General features: G+C 44.4%; 1 protein-coding gene across 1 annotated transcript in view; it reads left to right on the top strand.

Moving 5' to 3' along the window:
* Positions 1-26,675, top strand: part of LOC140203634 (serine/threonine-protein phosphatase 2A 65 kDa regulatory subunit A beta isoform-like) — a 100,204-nt gene that overhangs the window by 33,801 nt on the left and 39,728 nt on the right. Inside the window, exons 4-12 of the mRNA XM_072269682.1 lie at positions 4,246-4,336; positions 4,428-4,528; positions 7,923-8,155; positions 9,923-10,070; positions 12,903-13,058; positions 16,124-16,238; positions 18,616-18,686; positions 19,601-19,735; positions 24,817-24,990. Coding sequence (XP_072125783.1) covers positions 4,246-4,336; positions 4,428-4,528; positions 7,923-8,155; positions 9,923-10,070; positions 12,903-13,058; positions 16,124-16,238; positions 18,616-18,686; positions 19,601-19,735; positions 24,817-24,990 — 1,224 coding nt within the window. The remainder of the gene's footprint in view (positions 1-4,245; positions 4,337-4,427; positions 4,529-7,922; positions 8,156-9,922; positions 10,071-12,902; positions 13,059-16,123; positions 16,239-18,615; positions 18,687-19,600; positions 19,736-24,816; positions 24,991-26,675) is intronic.

The raw sequence follows: 26,675 nt of genomic DNA, 5'->3' as shown, positions 1-26,675 counted from the left end.
TCATTCTATTCTGCAGTTTAATGATAATCTATGATATTTGCTGTGCTCCTGAGTCTGTGGGATTTGGCTCAGAAATGTTGTGAGTAGCTTGCTGTAACACGCACGGAATCAGGCAGAATTTGTGAAAAGAAAAGCAGTCTGCAATGTCGATCTGCGATCCTTCGTCACTGCAAAATTCCAAAGACAATATGATATTTATCTGCCAAGCTCTCAAGCTCAAAATTAGTTTTCTACTTTTTGTTTTCAGGGCTGAATCTGAAAAGAGCTGGAAATCGCTTCCTGAGGGTGAAGGATCTAATGTGTCATTGAGTTGCTTTGTTAAAAAGGGTACGTCTGCATCTCAAAATGTTCTCTCTGTAAACACCTGAGATGACACATTCCAAAAACACTTGATAAAAGAAAGTTTTTTAAGTTGAAAGTTTACAAGTATAAACACTTTTAAAAATTAGTTGAACAACTAAATTGTGTTTCTAAAAATAAAACCTACCTGCCTATTTCCTAAGCCAAGCTCATAGAACCATAAAAATAAATATGCTGGGAATTGCATCTGTGATGGTCAAGAAAAGAGCTACCCATTCTAATTCCACGTCCTACCTCAGGCTCTGTAGCCCAGTTGATCACAGCGCTTCAGATATTCATTTACTTTTTAAATATGAGGGGAATTTATGCCTTGGAAGTATTTCAGATCCCTCTACCATCCTCTGAGTGAAAATACTTTTAATACTACTAGCAGTTACGATGGACCTCAGTTTTTTTTTAATCCCCCTGTTCAGGAAATAAGCCCTTCTCATTTCTGCCATTTGATCCTCCCAATTTTATACATCTCAAGACTAGAAAACAACCCAAGCTTATCCAATCTTTCCTCCATAGCTACAATTTTCCAGGCTTAACATTATCTCTTGTAAGACCGACCTGGGCTCCCACAATCCAGGCTATTCATATGGTACGGTATTGAAGGATTACTCTACCAATAGAGATGCAATGGTAACCGGAAACCTGTCTGGTTTTATCAATGTAACAGATAATGTAGTCCTAATTTTAAAAAGAAGTAGGAAGTGTTCTTCCTCCAGTTCTTGCCAATGTTTTTCTGGCAACCGACACTTAGAACATTATCTGGTCTGCAATCTCTCCATCACTTCAATCACTTTCAGTTACTTGGCCCAGATCACTTTATTTTCACTATGGGTTTAGTGTTTATACATTTTCATCCCCTTCCAGGAAGTCCTTAATGTTCTGCTTCTTTCTAGACAACAGACCTCATCAGTTCCCCTTCATCACCATCTTTCCTCACCTGGTAGAACTAGTTCTTACTCTCAAGTTTGACTTAGGTTTCTCCCACTTTCTCCAAACTAAAGGTGAAGCCTCGGACAGTTGCATGGGCCCCAATTAAACATGCCTTTTCAGCAGTTATATGGGACAATCCATGTTTCAAGCCTTCACTAGTAACGCCTTGGCTTCCTGCATATGGCGTGCACGCAGTAGCTTCATTTCGGGTACAGTGAACCAGATGCCCGATATGTTAACTCCACCTGCTCTCCTTGCTGATCTCCAGGGTCCCAAGCTTAAACCTCTCAGGCTGGGGATTGCCCTGCAGGTGATAGGGCATGGTCCTCAATTTCTCAACTCCCAGCATGCCCAGTAACTCGTAGATGAGTCTACTGTCGAAGTCCCATCCCTGGTCGCTATGTATCCGCCTGGGGAAGGCCATAATGCATGAAATACTTCTCCCATAACACTTTTGCCACCGTAGTCGCCTTCTGGTCCTTGATAGGAAAAGCCTGAGCATATCCAGTGTAGTGGTCCGTGATGACTAAGACATTGGCCGTGTTGCTGGCATCGGGTTCTATAGAGAGGAAGTCCATACACACCAGGTCCAGGAGCCCTGCACTCTGCAGGTATGACAGAGGAGCTGCCTGCACAGGCAGTGTCTTCCAGCGTATGCAGCGAATGCACGACTTGCAGTACTCTTCAACTTCCAACTTCATTCAGGGCCAGAAAAACCATAGGTCTTTTCCACCCCCAAATGTCCAGAATCATCATGAAGTGAACTCAACGCAATGCTCCGATACTTCTCAGGCAGAACCAGCTGGCAACGCCGAGGTCGGTCCGGGGCTGACATGACCGGTATAAAATTTGGTTCTTTAACTTCAAACGAGGCTATTCTCTCAGTAATGGAGGTACTGAAGCTGGTTTTGTCTTCTCCGCCTGCGCCATATCCCCCTTTCCAAATACATACCAGATAGTGCCAGTGCCCGGATCACCTCACTGAGCAGCTGCCACTCCTCCAGAACTCAATTCCGGCAGCTGCTTGCTCTTCAGAGCAGTCAGGTTACAGTAAACTGGAGGTAGGGCATCATCAGAAGCCCCCAAATGATCCACTGCTCAATCCGCCCTTTCCTTTTCGTCGGCCTTCACGGTGATGGCAAACTGACCCATGGCCTTTATAACCCTTATTTTGTTGTGTGGTTAGTAGAGAAACCAAATATAAAAGACAAAGACGCCACTCTTGTTAAAGTTAACAGTTTGTGCACAAAAATCTTTGGAGCTCACGCCTCCGGTGTTCCTCCTCAATGACCTCCGCCGAAACGTTGCCAACCGCTGGACCCTCGAATTCCCGTAGACTCCGTCCGGTGATCACCGAGCACTCCCCGCACTCGTTCTACCTCCTCACTCGCCTCGACCGAAAAACCACAAAAGCTCGGTTCCCAGACAAACAAGATAGAATAATGTGTCTCTCATTTGGTTAGTTCCCTGTTATCTGTAGTTAAAACCCAAATATCGCAGCTACAGAGAAACTATTACATCAGCAGTTAGCATTACAGAGACGCCATTTCATTAGCCTTAGCAGTTAACATTACCAAGAACCCTACATGTGTTAGTTGGTATGTGTTCTAAGACTGGGGCTCTCAGTACATGTGTGATAAACAAAACAAAATGGTATGTGAGAGTTTCCAATTAATTCTGGCAGCTATTACTGCGTTGAATCAGATAGATTTTAATTGGAAACTTAAGCTTCAGGTAGCGATAAATGAATAGAAACTAAGTAAAATTGTTAGTTGATTTCTCCCTGCTGAGGTGTATATTTTGAATGATAAAGAATTGGTTGAATTGGAAGCTACTACCTATTATAACTTTGATTTGATTGCATCCCTAACAGGGACAGCATCTGCCAAGAGATCTAGTGTAGACAAATTGAAGGAAGTGCATGAAAAGTATCAGGAGGAGAGATTGAAGGCACAGGAGGCCAGACTCAGTAAAAAACTAGAGGTAAGATTATTGTTATACCTTCTTACCTTGACTGTCCTGCCAGTCTTTGATTAGGGCAATAAGAAAGTTGTCTGTATATACTACTCCAAAATCAATTTGCTATCCACAATATTCATTGTTTAATTTGGAAAACTGTTGAGGAAATTAAGTATATGGTTATTCAAAGGACTTGATCTAGCTTTATTCTTTTTGTTTCTGTTCCATTGCTGGAAGATCCTTCATATCACCCTCAACTTATTCTTAAGGCCCTTTGCATTGCTATATTGCTTCTGACGTTCACAAGTTTTTGAAAAGTATGTAGCTCATTCCACACTCTCACTACCTTCTGAGTGAAGAAATTCCCCCCTCATGTTCCCCTTAAACCTCTCACCTTTCACTCTTAAACCATGGCCTCTGGTTGTAGTCCCACCCAACCTAAGTGGCAAAAATCTGCTTGCATTTACCCTAGATCCTTCATACCTCTGTCAAATCTCCTCTCAATCTTCTATGTTCCAAGCAATAAGGGCCTAACCTATTCAATCTTCCCTCATAACTTAGGTCCTCCAGTCCTGGCACCATCCTTCTAAACCTTCTCTGTACTCTTTCAACTTTACTGACATCTTTCCTGTGGGTAGGCAGCTGAAAGTGCACATGACACTCCAAATTAGGTCTTACTACTGTCTTATAGAATTTCAACATAACATCCAAACTTACCTTGATTTATGAAGCCCAAGGTGCCAGAAGCTTTCTTCATGACCATATCTACCCATGGCACCACTTTCAGTGAATTATGGTCCTGTATTCATGGAAATGGATGACCAAAGCAGAGGCTCGGCATCTGTAGAAAGAGAAACCATTTAATGACTGGGCTCGGGACTTGTGCTGACGAGAATAATGTTGTGCGGTGCCCAGTGGAGTGGCCAGTAATATCTTTTTTTTTCCAGAATTCTGTTCAGGGTTGGATGGCATTGATCAATTTCATTTCTTTCCTTTCCCCAGTCACGGTTGAACAACATAAAGCAACTGTCCACAATTGCCTTGGCCTTGGGGGTAGAGCATACCCGGAATGAGCTGCTCCCACTTCTGACTGGTAGGTACAAAGCTGCGTGTGGTTGGGCTGCTTCGGTTTGAACAATCGCCTCTCAGAGTCACCTTGCCACTGATTTCTCGTCTAGATGCAGACACCATTTTCGATGAAGACGAGGCACTGCTGGCATTAGCGGAGCAACTAGGGAGCTTCACGGTGCTCGTTGGCGGACCGGAGTATGTTCACTGTTTGCTGGTAAGAGCGGTCGTACATTTACAAAGCACTGCACAAGACGGACACGCGGTTAATGCCATTGAAGTGGTATTACTGTCTTAATAAAGGTTAATTTCCAGAAGATGATTCTCAAAGCAGCAGGGTTCCACAGGCAATGATAAAGTAAGTGACTTTATAATGAGTCATAGAAAAGTTCAGCACATGTTCCCCTTAAACATTTCACCTTTCACCCTTAACCCATGACCTCTAGCTGCAGTCTCATCCAACCTCAGTGGACAATGACTGCTTGCATTTACCCTATCTAAACCCCTCGTAATCTTGTCTCCTTCTGTCATATCTCTTTGCAATCTTCTATGTTCCATGATAAAAAGAAGTCCTAACATATTCAATCTTTCCATATAACTCAGGTCCTCCAAACCCGGCAATGGCCCTGTAATCTTTCTTTGTTATGATGGGTTGCATGAATGAGGGGTAAACGGACACATACAGAACCCTCTCTGCTTTTATTGTTTGCAATAAAATCTTTGAGGCAGATGAGGCTTTGTGCCACCCCAACATATTTGTAGGCACGAGAAAGTCTGCAGATGCTGGAAATCCAAATCAACTCTCACAAAACGCTGGAGGAACTCAGCAGCTCAGGCAGCGCCTGTGGAAAAGAGTAAGCGGTCGATGTTTCTGGCCGAGACCCTTCTTCAGGACCTGGTTGAAATATTGGAGGGGTGTATCATTGAGAATTGCTACAGTGAAGTGTAGTTACTCTACCCCTGATCCAGGTTCACCCACGCAGCCTGTTGGAAAACATACACGGACTGATACCGTCCCCCGAACACTGAAACCTCTGCTCTGTATTGACCAAATATACGTTCAACATGAGCCCAACTGGGGGAAACAAAACACAGATTTTAATGCCCAGATGCAGTGGTCCTATGCATTAAATATTTATTTAAAATAACGTACTTGTATTGTTTTTAAATACCCGTAATGGGGAACAAGATTCTGAAATTAAATAACGAGGGCCTCAGGCTATTACAGGGCATAGATCAAATTGAAATGATTTTCAGTGATCAGTTCATCATAGGACAATTCAGAATTAAAACAATGAAATCAATTTATGAAACCACCAAAGTAGCTCGATCAATGAGGTTTAACCAGGATGCTGCCTGCTTTAGAGGAAGTGCTGCAACTTTATCAGACTCTGGGTGGGCCACGTCTGGAGTATTGCATGCAGTTCTGATTGTCCCACTATAGGAAAGATGTTGGGGCTTTGGGGTCGATGCGGAAGAGGTTCGCCAGAATGTTGCCTGGTTTAGAGGACGTGTGATCATGAGAGCTGGATAAACTTATGTTGTTTTCTCTGAAGCGCTGGAGGCCGAGGGGAGATCTGCTAGAGGTTTGTAAGATTATGAGGAGCATGTGCATAGATTAAGTAAAGAGGAGTATCTGTTTCCCAGGATTTAAATGTCTAATACCAGAGGTATGCATTAAAGGTGAGAGTGGGTAGGTAGGTTCAAGGGGGATGTGAGGGGTAAGTTTTTTTTACCATCAGAGTGGTGGATGCCTGGAATACATTGACTGGTATGATGGTAGAGACTTTTCAGAGACTTTTGGATAGGCGCATGGGTATGAAAAAGATGGAGGGAGATGGACATTGTGTAGGTAGGAGGGATTAGTTCTTGGTGGTTTTTGATTTTCTTTTTAGCTGGTTCAGCACAACATTGTGGGCCGAATGGCCTGTTTCTGTACTTTACTATTCCATGTTTTACTTTATTGTTTGCAGTGGTTTCAAATTAGACATTCCAGCGTCAGTATGTTGCGTATAGAGTGTGTACGTTCTTTTGTATTGATACTCCTTTCAAAAATGTTTTCTTTTTGTGTAAAATTACCTGCGAGTACAGGCAGAGAATTCTTAAAGCATTTACGTAAGGAATCCAATTTGCTCATGTGTGGGTGGGGGCTGTATATAAAATATCACAAACTTTTAGCAGTGTTTCTTGAAGAACGCTGAGATGGGGTGGCTTTGTATTATAGAAAATAGCAATTCAGAAACGTTTTCTCGGAGCCCCTGTGATGCCTGCAATTCTAAACTGAAACGTGGGCACAGTTGTTGTTTGAATAGTTATATAAGATATAGGTGCAGAGTTAGGCTATTTGGCCCATCGATCCATTTTCCCCTCTCAGCCCCAATCTCCTGCCTTCTCCCTGTATCCTTCCATGCTGCGATTAATCAAGAGTCTTATCAATTTGTCTTTCAATCATGGCTGATCCTTTTTTCGCCTCCTTTGCCCCACTCCCCAGTCTTCTTCCAGTAACCTTTGATGCCATGAACCTATCAAGAACCTATCAATCTCTGCCTTAAATATACCCAATGACTTGTCCGCCACAGCCACCTGTGGCACAGAATTCCACATATTCACCACCCTCTGGCTAAAGAAATTCCTCATCATTTTCATTCTAAAAGCATATCCCTCTATTCTGGGGCTGTGCCCTCTAGCCTTAGACTCCCCTGCCATAGGAAACATCCTCTCCACATCCACTCTATTCAGACCTTCCAACATTTGATAGGTTTCAATGAGGTCTCTTCTCATTCTTCTGAACTCCAGCGAGTACAGGCCCAGAGCCATCAAAGGCTCCTCACGTGACAAGCCTTTCATTCCCAGTATTATTTTTGTGAATCTCCTTGAAACTCTGCACACTGTCAGCACCTCCTTTCTTAGATGAGGGGCCCAAATCTCCTCATAATACTCTAAATGATGCCTCACCAATACATTATAAAACCTTAACATTACATCCCTGCTTTTATATTCTAGTCCTCTCGAAATGACTGCTAACATTGCATTTGCCTTCCTCAGCCTGCAAGTTAACCTTTAGTGAATGCTGCACGAGGACTCCCAAGTCCCTTTGCACCTCGGATTCTTGAATTTTCTCCCAATTTAGAAAGTAGTTTACACTTTTATTTCTTCTAACAAAGTGGATGACCATGGACTTCCCTCAAACTTTGGCAAAATTATTCTGACAGGCAGCTTCATGTTTATTTGCATATTAAAACCTCATAGGATGAACAATTATTGGTACTTAATTTGAAGATGAAATAGTAATTACTGGTAATTAGGAATGTGTCAGTGTAATTTCCATTTAATATTAGTACAGAGTTTTCTGGTTAGGAACCTTGGGAATTTCTGTGATTGAGAAAATATGTCCTTTGATTTATACAGTTTTTGGTAGTTTGTGTTTTGTCCTCCAGCATGGCTCTATATTCTTCTGCCTTTAAATGTTTCTCTGTCTCATTTTCTTTAAGAGAATTCCTAATTCTCAGCAATGTAAGAATTTATCTTAAAGATTGTTTCTAAATATTGTGTTTCTTAGAAGTAGAGTAAAAAGAAGATGTGTTTCAGTTTAATTCTTTCCCACTAATCAGCCTCCCTTGGAGAACCTGGCAACGGTGGAAAAATCGGTAGTACGAAATAAAGCCATCGATTCATTGCGAGCCATCTCCCACGAGCACTCTCCTACAGACCTAGAAGTCCACTTTGTGCCACTGGTCAAGCGCCTGACTTGTGGTGACTGGTTCACGTCCAGGACTTCGGCATGCAGCCTTTTCAGTGTCTGCTACCCTCGGGTATCCAGCTGTGTAAAGACCGAGCTGCGTCAGTAAGTACTTTCCTCCCTTGGAATGCTGGAGATGAACATGATTGAAGTTGGCTAGGAATATTACAGTATTATTGTAGAAAATCTACATCCTGTAGTATCGCTCATTATGTACCGTGTCGTATGGTGTGGGCGATCGTGGGTCTTTCCGTGGACAGGATTGTTCTTGGCGAAGTTTTCTACACAAGTGGTTTGCCATTGCCTTCTTTCTGGGCAGCGTGTGTCTTTACAAGACGGGTGACCCCCAGCCCATTATCAATACGCTTTAGAGATTGTCTGCCTGGTGTCAGTGTCAGGAGTTGAGATCTGCACCTGCTGCTAATACAACCGTCCACCACCTGCTCCCACGGCTTCACGTAGTCCTGATCGGGGAGGCTAAGCGGGTGCTACACCTTGCCCTAGGGTGACCTGCAGGCTAGTGGAGGGAAGGAGTGCCTTACACCTCCTTTGGCAGGGACGTATTTCCTTCCTGCCACCCAATTTCGGTATAATTTGGTTTTATTGGCGATAACATGCTACCACCACGGTGGACAGGACCTTGTTTTAACTGAGTGGGTAGAAGTTTCTAGTTTAGAGAATAATCAGCCCCAAAATAGCACAGAAAGTGTGGCATTTTTGTTTTTAATGACATAAACTGAAGGTTTTTTGTGTGTTTTTAGTGAGAAAGGAGCAAAAGCCGAGGTGCATCATAGTCGAGTGGTGCTCATCGCTTACTCTCGGCTGTGGGGTTGAAGTGGCCTTGTCATTTACAAAGGCGTGCTCTTTTTGAGAGCCGTGTCTTGTCAAGCCTGTTGCTCTGCTTCAGGGCCATTTTGATTAATCTGGCGCGCAGAGGATTTCACTTGTTCGGAGGTGTTTGAGTTTTGTCGGACGAGAAGGTTGCTTTGGTAACTGTGTGCCCCTGCAGTCCACAACCAATGGCTCTGTTCTGCTCCAAGTGCAGGAGTCCCACATCTGGGGTTCACTTCCAGCCGCTTTACTCCCTGAATTAAAATTTTTTGTGGTGTCATTTGTGTAAACTTTCAGATACAGTCAGTTGTTTCAGAAAAAGAGAGGGCTGTATGGTGGGGAAATTCTAGGCAGCTTCTAGAGTAGGTTACGTGGTCAGCACAACATTGTGGGCTGAAGGGTCTGTAATGTGCAGTAAATTTCTATATTCTGTTGCTATCTTGAAGTATTTCTCAGGATAAAATCTGAATACCACAAATATTGGATTTTTGGGTGGTGTGGTGGAGATGCGTCTCTACCAAAGGAGGTGTAAGGCTTCCTTCTGCTGGTCTGCAGGCCACCCTTGGGCAAGGTGTAGCTCCTGCTTCGATACCATCGACCCCTCCCGACCGCCCCCGCCCCGATCAGGGTCAGGTGAAGCCATGGGGTCAGGTGGTGGATGAGCAGCCGGTGCAGATCACAAGTCCCAGTTATGCGACACCTGACGCCAGGTAGACAGTTTCTGAAGTGCATTGATAATGGGCTGGGGGTCACCCACCTTGTAAAGACACACACTGCCCAGAAGGCGGAAATGACAAACCACTTCTGTAGAAAACTTTACGGAGAACAATCAGGGTCATGGAAAGACCGTGACCACCCATAGCATATGACACAGCACATAATGATGATGGGTTTAGCAAAATATTTTAGTAGCTTCTGATTTAGAAACATTAATTGCAAAAATGTCAATTTTTAGTGCTTGTATTTCTGCTTGCGAATTGTTAAGTTCTGCATCAATGGGCGACTACTCCTATGTGACCTTTAATTTTATTTTTTCTGCAGACTTTTCCACAGCTTGTGCTCAGATGACACACCAGTGGTCCGCCAGGCAGCAGCATCAAAGTTGGGTGAATTTGCAAAGGTTGTGGAGCTGGAGTTTTTGAAAAGTGACATTATACCCCTCTTCACTTCCCTGGCTTCTGATGAGCAGGTATGTAGTTGTAGAGCAGATACTGGGGTGGCAGCGGGAAGTCGAATTGAAGTGGGTGGCCATTGGGATACCCCGGCTGTCTCAGCGGACCCAGAGAAGGTGCTCGATGAAGAAGCCCCCCCCAACCCCATCTGTGTTGGTCCTCCGATGTCGAGGAGGCCACGGCAGGAGCTCCAGATACAGCGAATAGCCCCGAGAGGAAAGCACCGCTTCGCCTGCAAGAACTGTTTGCAGCCCTGAACGGAGGCAAATGGGCGAGTGTAGACCTTGTCTTGCTTTCGGGGAGAGCGACAAGGATGAATGAGTGGCGTGGAACCCTGAAGGGTGGGGTGGGGAAAGTGGGGTGTGATTAGTGGCAGAGACCTCTTGCAGATAGCGGAGGATTGAGATTAGTCTAGGAGTCTATTGTGGATGGTGGGGGCTACAGACACTGATGCGCTGGAAAGGCTTGTGGGGTGGGAATGCAGGTGACGTGGATGAGGGAAGCGTGGATTATAGTGAAGAAAGGTGATCTTATTCCCCATGGCTTGTCATGATTCATCTTGCTGAAGCTGCTGCTGTCACCTTGGCTTTATGTCACATGTGTATCAATAGCTTGTACTGAGGAGCCTCTGTATCCCACACGTCATGGCAGTGTGTGAAATAACGGAGAGCACTTGGCTCGTTCCGGTAACAGGCTGTCTGTCATTCCGCTCACTGGAGCAATTGCATGATTTCACACCTCCCCCCCCAACATTACCGCTTGCATTTTACTGTATGGATGAGCTGGAGGTGGGAAAGATTAGTACGGATGGTGTGTCCGTGGCAAAGAACTGAGTTGCATCCGGTTAATACGTCCATGTACTCAATATGCTACGCCTTGTTAATGCCACTTCCTGCTTGCAAAGTTTCTGTTGTCGTAGTCTGCACCATCTGTTCACCTTTGTAACCGGGGTTCACAACCCTCTTTTACGCCATCGACCCCCTACCATCAACCGAGGGGCCCCAGGTTGGGAGCCTCTGCTTTATAAAGTTCCTTTGTCCACAGCAGATGGAAGCGGTGCCTGTCAATCTATTGGCATGATTACACCATTCCAGTACTCCAGCTGGAGATGCTCCTCCAAGAAGGTGGTTATCTTGAGGCTTTTGCCTGAAGAGCCAACTGTTTAATCAGTGTGTGTCCTTTCATATTCCTCCAACCTCAAGTATCCCGGGCAAAAGGCTTGACGCAGTCCGCAGTATCCTCGTGTACTAAGGAGCCAGAGTCGTACAGAAATGGTACGCTGAAGGGGAGCTGGGATGGACACTTTGACCCTCACCTAGCTTCTGGTTAACGGTTGGACGTGTGCTCCTTGGTGTTGAGTAAGCTTCTCTTCTGGTTACTGTCCAGTGACTCCTGGAAATAAACCTTCACATCTGTAGCCAAGGAGATGTTCACACTTGCTCCAGGTTCAGACCCCACCAATGATGGCTAGCGTATCAAAACAAGGATGTAATGTTCACATTTTATAAGGCTTCACTTGGAATATTGAAGGTAGTTTTGGGCCCCTTATCTAACAAAGGGTTTGCCAAGACAGGAGTGGGTTCAACGGAGGGTCACGAAAGTGATTGAAAGGTCCAGGATTGAAAGGCTTGTCGTTCAAGGAGCATTCGATGGCTCTGTTCCTGTAGTCATTTGAATTCAGAAGAATGAGGGGGAGGGATCTCATTGTAACCTGTCAAATACTAAAAGGCCTCTAGAGTGGATATGGGGAGGATGTTTTTTATGGTGGGACAGCCTAAGACCAGAGGAAGCAATCTCAGAGCAGAGGTTTGTCCATTTAGAATGGAGATGAGGAAGGATTTCCTTATCCAGAGAATCTGTGGAATTCATTGTCACAGAGGAGAAGTCATTGGGTATATTCAGGGCAGAGAGGTTGATAGATTCTTGATTAGTCAGGGCATGAGAAGTGACCTGGTTGAAGCGTGTAAGATGATAAGAGGTATTAATCGTGTGGATAGCCGGAGACTTTTTCCCAGGGCTGAAATGGCTAACATGAGGGGGCATAGTTTTAAGGTGCTTGAAAGTAGGTATAAGGGGGACGTCAGAGGTAAGTTTCTCACCTAGAGAGTGGTGGGTGTGTGGAATGCACTGACAACAAAGGTGGTAGAGATGGATACAGGGTTTTTTAAGAGACTCTTAGATAGGTACATGGAGCTTAGGAAAATAGAGGGCTATGCGGTAGGGAAATTCTAGGCAGTTTCTCGAGTAGGTTACTTGGTCGGCACAACTTTGGGGCTGGATAGCCTGTAAAGTGCTGTAGATTTCCCTGTTTCGATGAAGAGATATGGGGAGAAGGCAGGAGATTGGGCTGAAGGTGAAATGGATCAACCATGATGAAATGTCAGAGGAGACTCGATGTGCCAAATGGCCTAATTCAGCTCCTACATCCTACGGTGAAAAGTGACCACTTGGGTGATTAGCTTGGAGATTCACTCAGCAGAGAATGGTGCTTCAAGAGCAGGAGAAAGAAAATTGATTTATCAATAAATTTTTGCACTGTCATGACATTTGCTAATATACTAATCCAAGGAATGCTTCCATCAAAGGTTGCATGTTGATACACTCCAAATTTCCATTCCAGTACTTGTATCCTGGGAAGATTCCAGCACACATTGCAAAGTAATGAAACCTGTTGCTACTTTCTAGGTGATCTGAACGGATATCATCTGGGAAACAATTGTTATATTGTCAGTATTTATTTTTATGATTTTTTTGATGAGATTAGTTCTTCCTAATGTTAACTTCAGGAAATTAATTTTGTTTTTTAATGAAGAACCAGCTCAAACCCGGTTTGAACATCTTTTTCACAGGATTCGGTGAGGCTGTTGGCAGTTGAGGCTTGTGTGAGCATAGCCCAGCTGCTGCCCCAGGAAGACCTGGCAACGTTGGTGATGCCGACCCTCCGGCAGGCAGTGGACGATGAATCCTGGCGTGTTCGCTATGTGGTGGCAGACAAATTTTCTGAGGTACGTGTTATTGCTAAAGCACAAAATGCATCTCTTTGGTATGATGATATGGTGCATTTATGTTTTAAAGCTAGTCTTTAAGTTTTCTGTTCCAGCTGGAATCCCTTCTGATTCTGTCAAAAGTCATGAAAACACGATTAGTTCCTCTAATATAGTTTTAAAAAATCATTAAATCAAGCACCTGCGTATTTTTAATATAATTGACTGACATGCCAAAAGGTGCTGAGATTTCTTTCCAGATTCATTTAATTAGCCTGTTTTTAAACATGGATCTGAAATAGAACAAAGTTGGTCTGAATTGAGCTCAGATCTTTTTCAGTGTATCTGAAGGATAATCCTGTGACAGGGGTTTAGAACAAACTTGTTGGCATAGTGCCAGGGATCTGGGGATTCAGCACGTGCACAGGTTGATGACACTGATATTTTTCACTTTTGACTGGAGGAAGTTAAGGGGAACTTCAGTTCTGTTTAAAAATGAGCCGAAAGGTTGAAAAGCCAGGACGATCCTCAGAGACTTTGACACTCAGGAACTTGAAATTACTCACCCTTTCCACAGTCCCCTTGATTAGGACTGACGTATGTTCCCTTGACTTCCCCTTCCTGACGTCCACAATCATTGGTTTTACTGTCATTGTGGTAAATTTTGTGATGTAGGGCATTAATTAATTAATTTAATTAAAATTTTGATGGACTGGACTTTGCTGGTTCCTTCCCACTGCTGACTTCACACAAACCAGGTATGGTGTAGGGAGGTGGTGATTCAATTTCACCCTCCTGTGGTCCACAATCAGTTCCTTGGTCTGACTGACAAAGTGCCAGATTGTTGCCACACCACTCAACCAGCTGATCTATCTCACTCCTCTTCGGCTCCTTGTCACCATCTGAAATTCTGCCAACAATAGTTGTGTCATCGACAGATTTATAGCCCTGAAGAGCAGTCTTGGCCCGAAACATCGACTGTTTATTTCATTTCCATAGATGCTGCCTGGCCTGCTGAGTTCCTCCAGTATTTTGTGTTAAGTTTCCAGCATCTGCAGAATCTCCTGTGTGTTTATGTTTTTTGAACCAGATGGTCTTTGTTCTCAGTATAAAACTTGTTGCCTCAGGCTTCCTCCTGGTGCTCCGGTTTCCTCGCACAGTCCAAAAGCATTCCGGTTAGTAGGTTAAAGGGTCATTGTAGATTGTTGCACAAGTTGGTGGGTTACTGGCGGTGCCGTTTGAAGGGCCGGAACAGCTTGTTGCGTTCTGTGTCTCCAATTAAATCTATGCCCTTTAGTCTTAGGCTTTCCCAGCCTGGGAAAACACTCGGATCAACTGAAATCTCCGTGCTTTTCTCACCACAATGTAATACAAGTCCTCAAAATAAAGGCACATTGCCTACACAGGTTAATTGCAAACATTAACAATCAGGTTAACATTATTTAACAATTAAGAAGCATTATTTAATGATTAAATAACATTATTTAGTTGTTTCTTTTGACCCGAGAAATTAGCTGATTACAATTGCTCACGTTGTTGTCTGTGTACCATACTTTCGGATTCAGAGCCATCAACGACAATATTTTCTCAACTTTGCCTTTCTTTAAAAATTTAAAATTCCGTCTCTTTAGGCCAGGAAAATCTGGTCCCACCCCAAAGCATTGAGATTAAATCTTTCTGTTCTGTATGAGTGTAAAATCTGTACTGAAGCAGCTGGTTTATCTGTGGATATTTTATCAAGGATAGATCATTACAGCTGTTTTACCTGGGTAACACTAAAGATTGCTGCTTCTAAATGGACACCATTTATCTGACCATTCCCTTTTTCTCCCCACTCATTTATTTCTTTACCAGAGCATGGGGTATCCACTCATTGATAAACATCTGAACACAATGGCAACATTTCTCTGGGTTTCTTTCCTCTTACCCCATGGCTTCACGTGACCCTGATTGGGGGGGTGGGGTTGGCTAAGCAGGTGCTACACCTTGCCCAAGGGTGACCTGCAGGCTAGCGGAGGGAAGGAACGCCTTACATGTCTCTTGGTAGAGATGTATTTCCACCCTGCCACCCATGATAAAATTACATAATTAAAAACTGTAAACCTGATCGAAAATTAAAGCAAATTACAGATGGACCAGTGTTCAAAAGCACACAGAAAACACAGCCATTTTGTCATCTTAGGATTGTTACCCTTGGAACAGGCAAAGACGTTATATTGTCTGTCTTTATACGATAACTAACCCGTGTTCAAAAATAAGCTCCATATAAGGTAACACACACAAAAATGCTGGAAGAACTCAGCAGGTCAGGCTACATCTATGGAAGTGAATAAACAGTTGACGTTTTGGGCCAAGACCTTTCATCAGGACTGGAAAGGAAGGGGAAATATGCCAGAACAAGATAAAGGTTGCCAGAGCACTTGTGAAATTGGCACCAACCCATTATTGGAAAACAATTGCATTAGAACGATACAGAGTTTATTGTATTTATAAAGTTCTGCTATCATTGCTAATGACAGACCATCACAAAAGGCACTTTCTATGCTCAAGATCACGTATAAACTAATCTTGCAATGAAGTCTGTAGCTAAAGTATAGTTCAGATTTTTAATTTTGAAGTTCATATTTTCAGAGTACATACATGTCACCACATAAAACCCTGAGATTCATTTTCCTGTGGGCATACTCAGCAATTTCTATAGAATAGTAACTGTAAACAGGATCAATAAAAGATAAAGTACAAATGCAAATATAAATAAATAGCAATAAATAACAAGAGTATGAAATAACAAGATAAAGAGTAATTAAAGTAAGATCATTGCTCGTGGGAACATCTCAATTGATTCAGTGTACTGATCCCCTGTAGTTCAAGATCCTTATGGTTGAAGGGTAATAACTGTTCTTGAACCTGGTGGTGTGGGTCCTGAGGCTCCTGCAGCTTCTACCTGATGGCAGCAGCGACACGAGCGTGGAAAAGAAAGATGGTGTTGTCTTTGTGATTCCTCTGTTCACGTGTTAATGCACAGATTGCTGCTATTGAAACCCGCTCTATCTTTGTTACTCATTTGGTTTCTCTTGCCTTTAAAGCTTCAGAAAACCGTGGGTCCTGAAATTGTGGAAAATGATCTGGTTCCTGCTTTCCAAAACCTGTTGAAAGATTGTGAGGCTGAAGTGCGAGCAGCTGGGGCCAACAAAGTTAAAGGTTGGTTGGGAATTCTCATTCTTGTCTTTTCCATCCGGTTTAAGATGTTGTTGGTGAAGCACAGTGACAACTTTCTGGCAGCAGAAACAACTATCAATTACTTCATTAATAGACTCTTGTTCTGGGCAATGACACTGCAATCTGTGCCTGTAACTTTCCTAGTGGAGACGAGGCCTTTGATCCAGCTGTACAACCTGGCATTTTGCAGTGCAGTCCTGAACATTATTTGCTTACTTTTCTTGTCTGCACAATTTGTCTTTTTTTCCTGCGCATTGTGTGATTGATGGTTTTCTGTCTTTAATGGGTTCTGTTGGGTTCCTTTGCTTTGTGGCTGCCTGTAAGGAGACAAATGTCAAGGTTGTGTATAGTACGCATGGTGGTTGCACATTTTGTCCGACGATGACAGGAAACCTGTGCGGGAGAGTTTTTAAAATGGAAAAGCCTTTGCACTGTGGCAGTTCCACTCTCTTGGCCTCAGAAGTCCGGGTCCAGTGGTATGAACAAGCGCCAGAAGAAACAGGGGTCTTCTTGTTTGCAGTGGATGACCAGGACGCTTTCTGTGTCTTTTCATGCCCCTCGCTCTCCACAGCGCGATGCAGAGCCACCTTCCTGGCCGTTGGGCTTTACTGTAGATCGCACCCGCCCAGTCCGCTGAGGCTGACTTTGCGTGCTAGGACTGGCTTGTCCGAATCTCACTGGAGTATGAGACTGCTGTCACGTGCAAATGGCTGCTTGCAGCCACAGGGGAGAGATGAGTGTCCGGTGGCGAGCAAAGGTGAGTGAGCTGCCCCGGAATGGACACGACAAGCCCCTTCACCAGAGGTGCGACCCCTTCCCTGGACACCCCTGAACTTTGAACTCCTGTGAAAGATGTAAACAAGGTTGAAAGAATGCAGAGAAAATTTACAAGGATGTTTCCTGGTCTGGAGGACCTGACTTAGAAGGAAAGATTGAATAGGTTAGGACTGTATTCTTCAGAATGCAGAAGACTGAGAGGAGATTTGATGGAGGTACAATATTATGGGGGCGTATGGATGGGATAAATGCAAGCAGGTTTTTTCCACTGAAATTGGGTTGGACTACAACCAGAGGTCATGGGTTAAGGGTGAAAGGTGACAAGCTTAAGGGGAACATGAGGGGAAACTTCTTCACACAGAGGGTCATGAGAGTGGAACGAGCTGCCAGCACAAGTGGCCCATGCAGTTTTGATTTCAATATTTAAGAGAAGTTTGAATAGGTACATGGATAGTACGGATATGGGGCGGGGGGGTGGTTGTGGTCCTGGTGCAGGCAGATGGGAGTAGACAGTTTGAATTGTTCAGAATGGACAAGAGGGACCAAAGGGCCTTTTCTGCGCTGTGCTTTTCTATGACTCTATTTAATGTGGTACCACATATCCAGGTGACACTTCTCCAAGTGAGAACAGCATGCCAGCATGCCTCCCCTTTGGCATCCTGATCTGATCCCAGAACTGGATGACAGCAAATGGAAAGGAATTGTGTGCCACTTGACTTCATGTTTCGATGGTGGCTGCTCCTTACAAAGTGCACTTCATTGCTTGTGCAGAGTCTTGAAAGGTTGTGAGATTGTGAAAAAGAGTGAATGCTGTTCTTTACGTTTGTACCACTGACTGCCTAACCCGAGGCCCTCCGTTGGTCAGGGTCCACCATGGATGTTACGTGCAGCTGTCTACGTGATACGTAAGCCAGGGCAGTATGATATGGAGAGTAAGCTGTTGCCCATGTAGCAGGCTCCCCCTCTCCACGCATCTGATGAGTCCAAAGGATCGGCAGAGACCGATACAGTTTGGTACCAGTGGCATCGCAGGAGTTGCCAGTCAGCGTTGAACTCAACGTAGGATTGCCTCGGAGAATCCGGCTCCGGATTTTTCCCTCGGGGTTTACTCCCGGGAAAATGTACAGATGTACCAAAATTGAACCTGTGCTGACTCTTGATGTTTACACTGTAGGTGCTGGCCTTGCTTTTCCTTGTGCGACTTAAATAGTGCTTCAGAATGTATGTTTTCTCTTGCCACTATCTTGTGAGAAGATACAAATATTAAGGCAGATGCTTTTCAGCAATTGCTTAATCTGTTAAACTTTATTGATTTATCATTGTGGTGAGAGTGTGGAACGAGCTGCCAGCGCAAGTGGTGCGTGCAAGCTCGATTTCAACGTTTAAGATAAGTTTGGATGGGTACGCAGATGGTAGTGGTATTGAGGGCTATGGTCCAGATGCAGGTTGATGGGAGTAGGCAATTTAAATGGATCGGCACAGAATAGATGGGCTGAAGGGCCTATTTCTGTGCTGTACTTTTCTCTGACTCCATTGTTTTGTTTGAGAATAACTCTCTAACATGCAGTACTCTATCTTGCAGATTTCTGTGAAAACTTGCCAGTAGATTGCAGGGAGACTGTCATAATATGTCACATCTTGCCGTATGTTAAGGTAATATGCCTTCTCAAATTCTTGGCTGGTTATACAGTCTATCTAAAATTAATGTAGCAACTCATCTCATTCACTTCAGAAAAAAGTCCCTCAGTATTTTGGGTGGGTCTGAAACGAGGATTCAGGCACCATTTATCAGTGTGAACTGTTTGTAACTGGAAAAGCTCAGTGTCCAAGCACGAGTCACATCTTGCCCCCTCTCCCGTCCCATTCTCCTCTCCTGTCCCATCCCCCTCTCCCACTCCCTCCCCATCCCCCTCTCCTGCTCCCTCCCCCTCTCCCAAAGGGCTGAGTTCTGCCGAAGGGTTTTGGACTGAAATGTCGACTGTCCTTTTCTCCATAGGTGCTGCCTGGCCTGCTGAGTTCCTCCAGCATCTTGTGTGTGTTGCTGGTTTTTTAACATGGTGTTGGCTGCCTGGAGTGATGGTAGAGGCAGATATATCGGGGACTTTTAATGACGTTTAGATAAGCACACGAATGTGAGGAAAACGGAAGAATATGGACATCGTGTAGATTAGATTGCCCACTTGATTAGGAATTTAAGTATAATATTGTGGGTTATGGGGCCGGTTCTGTTCCATGATTTATATAAACTAGAATATCAAACTGTAAAAGAAATTATTTAAGAATGATCCATGACTGACCAGGTGGATCATAAGAACGTGGATCAGGATGGCATCATGAGTGAGATATCAAATGACAAACAAGAGAAAATCTGCAGATGCTGGAAATCCGAGCAACACACACAAAATGCTGAAGGGACTCAGCAGGCCAGGCAGCTTCTATGGGGAACAGTACAGTCGACATTTCTGTAGGTGCTGCCTGGCCTGCTGAGTTCCTCTAGCATTTTGTGCGTGTTGACTGAGATACCTGTCTGGGTTTTCATTTGATCATTTTTTGTGTTTCTTTTCCAGGAACTTGTGTCTGACACCAATCAACACGTGAAGTCAGCTCTGGCCTCTGTTATTATGGGCTTGTCCACCATCCTGGGCAAGGACAGCACTGTTGAGCACCTGCTTCCCCTGGTCTTGGCTCAGCTCAAAGATAAGGTAATTTTATCATGAAGTACAAACTTTAACATACCCCTTGCGTGACTGGTGGCCATCGTGGATAATATTTGATTAGCCTACCGAAATCAGGCTAACACCAATGGAGAGCTTTCTTCTGTGTGCTGTTTGGAAGCTGTTGTCAAGTCCAGAGTGCTGAGGAAAGGTCGCTTATTGTTCATTAGGCGATCAAAAAGTTGGTTGTCATCTCTGGAACTTGTACATCTGCTGAAGGTGACGAGCAGTCCATGCTCCACCACAAGATACAGGTATCTGGATAAGTGTGCCAGAATGGGACGTGTTGCAACACAGACTGATGTGTCTAGGCTTTTACTCTCACTGATATCGATTCCTGGAAGGGGACAGCAGTTGGCCCATGTTCATCTGCTTTCTTTCCTGTTGACAAACATTGTAACTGCCGTTTGCTTGGAGCTGTGCGGTGATGTCCAGCATTCTAAAGTGTTATAATCACAGATTCTGCAGATGCTGGCAATCCACAGCCACACGCGTGCACACACACATACACACACACACAATGCTGGAGGAACTCAGCAGGTCAGGCAGCATCTATGGAGGGGAATGAACCCTTGGGCTGACACCCTTCGTCAGGACTGGAAAGGAAGGGGGAAGGCACCAGAATAAGAAGGTTGGGAGGATGGGGGGAGTACAAGCCGGTAGGTGATAGGTAGACCAGGTGATGGGAAAGGTTGGTGTGTAGGGGAGGGGAGTTGAAGGCAGGTGATGGGTGGGAAAGGTAAAGGGCTGGAGAGGATAGATAGTAGGTGAATTAAGGGTTATGGGGAAAAGGCAGGTAGGTGAAGCTGAGTTTATGGACAGGTCAGCCATGATCTTACTGAATGGCGGGGCAGGCTTGATGGGCCGGATGGCCTACTCCTGCTCCGATTTCTTATGTTTTTATGAATCATGAATGGAATAACAACTGTTTCTTCCACCGGAGTCTCTCGAACTGTTCTTTTAGTTTGAGAGCTTCAGATAAGAGCAAATGTGCAGTGCGTTCTTTAGAAGCAGTGATGTGAGCTGGTTTGTAATCTGAGTGCATATTGGATTAAAGATGAATCGGTTAATGGTGTGATGGAGCTGTTATTTCTCCATCCATCAAGTTCCTTGTTTATTTTGGCGTGAACTTAAACAAAACTGTTGCATGTGCAAATTCTGGATTTTTTTAATTTATATGGAAATTTGCATTCTTTCATTATTTTTACAGAATTAAGATTATTTTTAAAAATGTAAAAAAAATCTCTCCCCTCTCCTCTCCTTCCTCAATTCCCCACTCTGAGCTTTTACTTCTCACCTGTCTATTACTTCTCCCTGGGTCCCCACCTCCTTCCATCTCTCCTGTGGTCCACTCTCTTCTCCTCTCCTCTCTCAGATTCTTTCTTCTCCAGCCATTGACCTTTCCCACCCACCTGTCTTCACCTAACACCTTCCAGCTGGCCTCCTTCCCCTCTCCTCACCTTTATATCCTAGCATCTTCTGCCTCCCTTTACAGTCCCGATAAAAGGCCTCGGCCTGAAACACCGACTGTTTACTCATTCCCATAGATGCTGCCTGAGCTGCTGAGTTCCTCCAGCGTTTTGGGTGAATTGCTCTGGATTTCCAATGTCTGCAGACTTGATTCCCTTCATGTGCTACACCCGAAAAGATTCCCCAAATGTCAGAAATGCCTCGATTTTCCAGGCACAGCTGACAGATTCAAAGTGTACATCTTCAAATTGGCAGCTGTTAATTCAAGCCTTGAATTATTTGTTAGTTTGAAATGAAATCAAGAAAAAAGCCTGCCGAATCATGATTTGAACTGTTGGATAATTTAATAGTAATTAGTATCTTGCATCTATTTATGCCAAAGGTGCAGAAAGATTTCTCAAACGCAGAAATTCAAGTGTTTTTCTTTTGTGAAATGCAGCTTTTCACAAAATGACCGTTGTTTCCTCCCATGGCCCTCCCGAGGAGCTCGCCTGCACTCAGGGAGAGTGAACGGACAATAAATTAAGACTCAGGAACAGAATTAGGCCACTCAGCCCATCGTGTCTGCTTAGCCATTCCATCATGGCTGGCTTATTACCCTCTCGGCCCCATTCTCCTGCCTTCTCCCCCGTAACCTTTAACACCCTGACTAATCAAGAACCTGTCACCCTCCACGTTAAGTATACCCAATGACTCGTCCTCCACAGCCTTCAGCGTTGATGGATTCCACAGATCCACCGCCCTTTCCTGAAGAAATTTCCTCTCAGCTCTGTTCTAAATGGACGTCCCTGTATTCTGAGGCTGTGCCCTCTGGTCACAGGAAACCTCCTCTCTGTTCTAGGCCTCTTAATATTCCATAAGTTTCAATGAGATTCACCCCTCTTCCTTCCCGTCTGAACTCCATCGAGGACAGAGCCGGAGCCGTCAAGCACTCCTCCTGTATGTTTCATTCCCAGGATCATTCTCGTGAACCCTCTCTAATATCAGCACATCTTAGATAAAGGGCCCAAAGCTGCTCACTATACCCCCAACTGCGTTCTGACCAATGCCTTATAAAGCTTCAGCATTACCCTTATATCTTTTCTAGTCCTCTCAAAATGAATGCCAACATTCCATTTTCTTTCCGTACCACCAACTCAGCCTGCAAGATAACGTTTAGGGAACCCTGCACGAGGTCTCCCAATTGCCTTTGCACGTCTGATTTCTGAATTTTCTGCCCATTTGGAAAATAGTACACGTCTTTACTCCTTCTACCAAAGTGCATGGCCATACGTTTCTGGTAGTAGGCACCCTTCGATCCCGGGGATGATGGGTTTGTGCCTCTGGTGGACTGTGTCCTCTCCTGGGCAGGAAGGTTTGAAGGACCGGCTCTTCCCATGCAGCAGGCTCCCCCTCTCCACATCACTCATGTTGTCGAAGGGAAGGGCAAGCGCCAATACAGCTCGGCACCAGTGTCATCGCAGAGGTTGCCAGAGTGAAGCTGTAAACAACATCAAACTGCCTTAGGGGTTTACCCCCAAAGCCTTTCCCATGGGTGGGCATGACTGCAAGGCAGTGGAGGTTTAAAATCAGGGTTTTCCCTCTCCTAAGCGGGCTGCCGCCCAAGGCTGAGAAATCCTACCTACCAGAAACACTTTCGGTCAGTGCAGTATATTCCAACTGCCACTGCCTTGCTATTCTCCCAATCTATTAAGTCCTTCTACAGACTCTCTGCCCCTCCACCTATCTTGGTATCATCCACAAATGTGACCACCAAGCCATCAATTCCGTTGTCCAGATCATTGACATCTGCTTGAAAAGAAACGGTCACAATACCAACCCCTGTGGAACACTAATGGTCACCTGCAGTCAACCAGAAAAGGCCCCTTTCATTTGCAACTCTTTGCTTCCCGTCAGTCAGGCAATCTTCTATCTTTACTAGGATATCTTCTGTAATACCATGGGCTCTTAACTTGTTAAGGAGTCTCATGTGCGGCATCTTGTCAAACTCCAAGTAAACAGCATCCACTGACCCTCCCTTGTCTATCCTGCCTGTAATTTCCCCTTAAGGAAACCATGCACCTCCAAGTACTGGGAGCCTCGTCCTTAATAATGGACTCCCAACATTTTCCCAACCACTGAAGTCAGGCTGAAGGGCCTATAGTTTCATGTCTTTTGCCTCCCTCCCTTCAGAGTGAAGTGACATTTGGAAATTTCCAGTCCTCTGGAACCATTCCAGATTCTAATGACTCTTGAAAGATTATTACTAATGCCTCCCCAATCTCTACAGCTGCCTCTTTCAGAACCCTGCGGTGTAGCCCATCTAGTCCAGGTGACTTGACTACCTTCAAAACTTTCAGCTTCCCAAGCACCTTCTCCTTAATAAAAGCAACTGCACTCACTTCTGCTAACTGACTCTCGAATTTCTGGCATACTGCTGGTGTGACCATAACTTGGACCATAATGTATAGTACTGTGCAAAAGTCTTAGGCTGGTGTATATAGCTAGGGTGTCTGAGTTTTGCACGGTCCTGTAGTAATTCTTATATACTGCACTGTGCTGCTGCTGCCGCAAAAAACAATCAAATTTCTTGACATCTGTGAGTGATGATAAACCTCGCAGATGTCTGATATGGGTCTCTGATGTGGACTGAGAGTGGGAAGGGGGCAGGGAGAGGGGAGTTGTGTCCCTGTCCCCCTCTTTTGGTGAATGTCGGTGATAGCGTAGGATGATATCCTGGTTCTGCATTTGTGTTTATGGACTGTGGACTTTTTCAGATTTAGGGTTTTTATATTCTGTTTTCTTCATCGCCTTATTCTTTTCGTTTTGTTGTGTGAGGGGAGGGTGTTTGGGGGTAAAATGCTCTGTTAGTTTTTCGTGCGGGGGATGGATTGGGGGGGGTCGCTGTTGCTATTCCATTTTGTGTGTGGCGGGAGGGGTAGTTTTGGGGATCAGATGATCAGGATGCCATTATTTTTTGTACCAGGGCTGGGGAGGTGTAGGTTTCATGCTTCTCTCTGAGTGACTTTCATCTTCTTTCTTTGCTTCGTGGCTATCTGGAGAAGACAAATTTCAGGGTTGTATTTGGATACGTGCTTTGATCATAAACAAACCTTTGACTCTTTGGTTGGGAAAAGGGGGAAGGGAGCGGGAAGCACCAGAGAGACATTCTGTAATGACCAATAGACCAATTGTTTGGAATCAAATGCCCTTGCTTGTGTTCTCAGGGCTGAGTGTGTCTCCACTCGCACCACACCCTCCTGCCCCTGGCAGTCCACCTCAGCCACCTCTCTCACACCCCTCCCGTGGGTGCTCCACTCTCACCATTCCCAACATCCTGTGCTCCCGCCAGATTTACAAACTTGCTCTCCACTGCACGTTGGCAAGTACAGTTCTGTGCAAAAGTCATTGGCACCCTGGCTAGATGTGCATGTGCCTAAGTACTGTAAGTGTGAAAGTGGCATTCATATTTCTTTTGTGGGATTAATATTTCATAAATGTCCAAGATGATACTTTGAAAGCAGAGAGTCTGGGGAGCGCCAGTGTGTTTGTCAGACAGCGTTCGCAGTATGAATGTTTTTCACCTTTGCTGTACTCAGAAAATTGCCTTTCCTTCCTAGTGCCCTGAGGTCCGTTTGAACATTATCTCCAATCTGGACTGCGTGAATGAAGTTATTGGAATTCACCAGTTAGCACAGTCTCTCCTGCCAGCCATTGTAGAATTAGCAGAAGATGCCAAATGGAGAGTGCGCCTTGCGATAATCGAGTACATGCCTCTGCTTGCAGGGCTGCTGGTGGGTGGTTTATTCTAAAATGTTTTTATAGTCTATTAGCAATGCTTCCATATGGATGATTTGCAGAATGGAAATGATTGCCCATATCAAATTGATACTTTAGTTTAAAGACGGAAATAACTTTGAACATCTTCTTTCCTTTTGCACCAGAAGCAAATGTGCGATAGTAACAATTATACTTGTAGCCCACTGACATGGGTAGTCTTACTTTAGACTCGGGGCTCCCAACCTTTTTTTTAATTGACCATTAACCAAGTAGGGGTGGAAACCCCTGGTTTAGACAATCAGGTTTAGACCCCTGTTTAAGGACTGCGGACTTTGTCAGACTTGGGGATTTTATATTCTGTTTTTATATTGTCTGTTTCTTTTCATTTTGTTGTGCGAGGGGAGGGTGTTTCAGGGTAAAATGTTCTGTTAGTTTTTGTGTGGGGGGTGGGCTGGGATTGTTGCTGTTCCATTTTCTGTGTGGAGGGAGGGGTGGTTTTGGGGGGGGGGCTGATGATCAGGATGCCATTCAATGACTTTCATGTTTTTTCTTTGTTTCATGGCTATCTGGGGAAGACAAATTTCAGAGTTGTACATGATAATAAGTGAACCTTTGGCCTGCACATCAAACAGACACAAACAGAAAGGGCAATAAACTCCATACAATCAGATGAGGGGGTGACAACGGTTGTCGCAGAGGAAATAAACAATATCTTTTTGAGATTTTACCAAGATCTGTACAGCTCAGAATATTCAGATTCAGCTCCACAAATACAAACGGAATTTCTCGACTTGTTACAATTTATACCCCGAGATGAAACGTCCTTGACATCACTGGAGTTTAACTTAGAGGCTAAAGAATTGTCTGCAGCTATAACTAACATGAAGGGAGGGAAAACTCCTGGGCCCAATGGAAATTCCGATTGAAATATATAAAATCTTTAAGACTAAACTAATACCACCTCTGCTTGATATGTATCAGGAGTCATTTGACAATGGATCCCTTCCCTCCTCTCTTAATATGGCAGCAATCACACTACTGTTAAAACCTGGAAAACCACCATCCCTTTGTGGATCTTATAGGTCAATCTCACATCTGAACAATGATCTCAAAATTCTCTGTAAGGGATTAGTTAGGAGGCTGGAGCCACTCTTGCCAAAAATGGTCCACCCTGACCAAAATGGGTTTGTAAGGGAAGGCAGGGCTTCCACAACATTCGAAGAGTGCTTAATATACTTTATGAAAAATCTGGAAGCTCCGATAGCGCTATTCTGTCATTGGATGCCGAGAAAGCCTTCGACAGAGTGGAGTGGAATAGGGGGAAAATTTCTAAGATACAGCTTCTGTATTCTAACCCACAGGCTGAAGTTTTAACTAACCTGCTTTTTTCGGCATCTTTTAAACTCCAACGGGGAACAAGACAGGGATCTCCCCTCCTGCTTATCCTGGCCATTGCGCCACTTGCTATGGCAATTTGAAAACAGGCTAACATAGCAGGAATAACTATAGGAGATGTAGAACATCGCATAGCCCTGTACATGGATGACGTAATTTTGTCAGAACAGGGTTTACCTATTTGGGTGTTAAAATTACTCCTACTATTGGTAAAATTATCCCAACTAATTATAAACCTCTCACAGACTCAGTTACTCAACTTACAAACAGATGGACGAAATTGCTCATAAATTTGATTGGACGC

This window comes from Mobula birostris, chromosome 10 (assembly GCF_030028105.1).
Source record: "Mobula birostris isolate sMobBir1 chromosome 10, sMobBir1.hap1, whole genome shotgun sequence".
Classification (NCBI taxonomy): Eukaryota; Metazoa; Chordata; class Chondrichthyes; order Myliobatiformes; family Myliobatidae; genus Mobula; species Mobula birostris.
The sequence above is the reverse complement of the archived record's forward strand: the minus strand, read 5'-3'. Positions and strand labels throughout refer to the sequence as shown.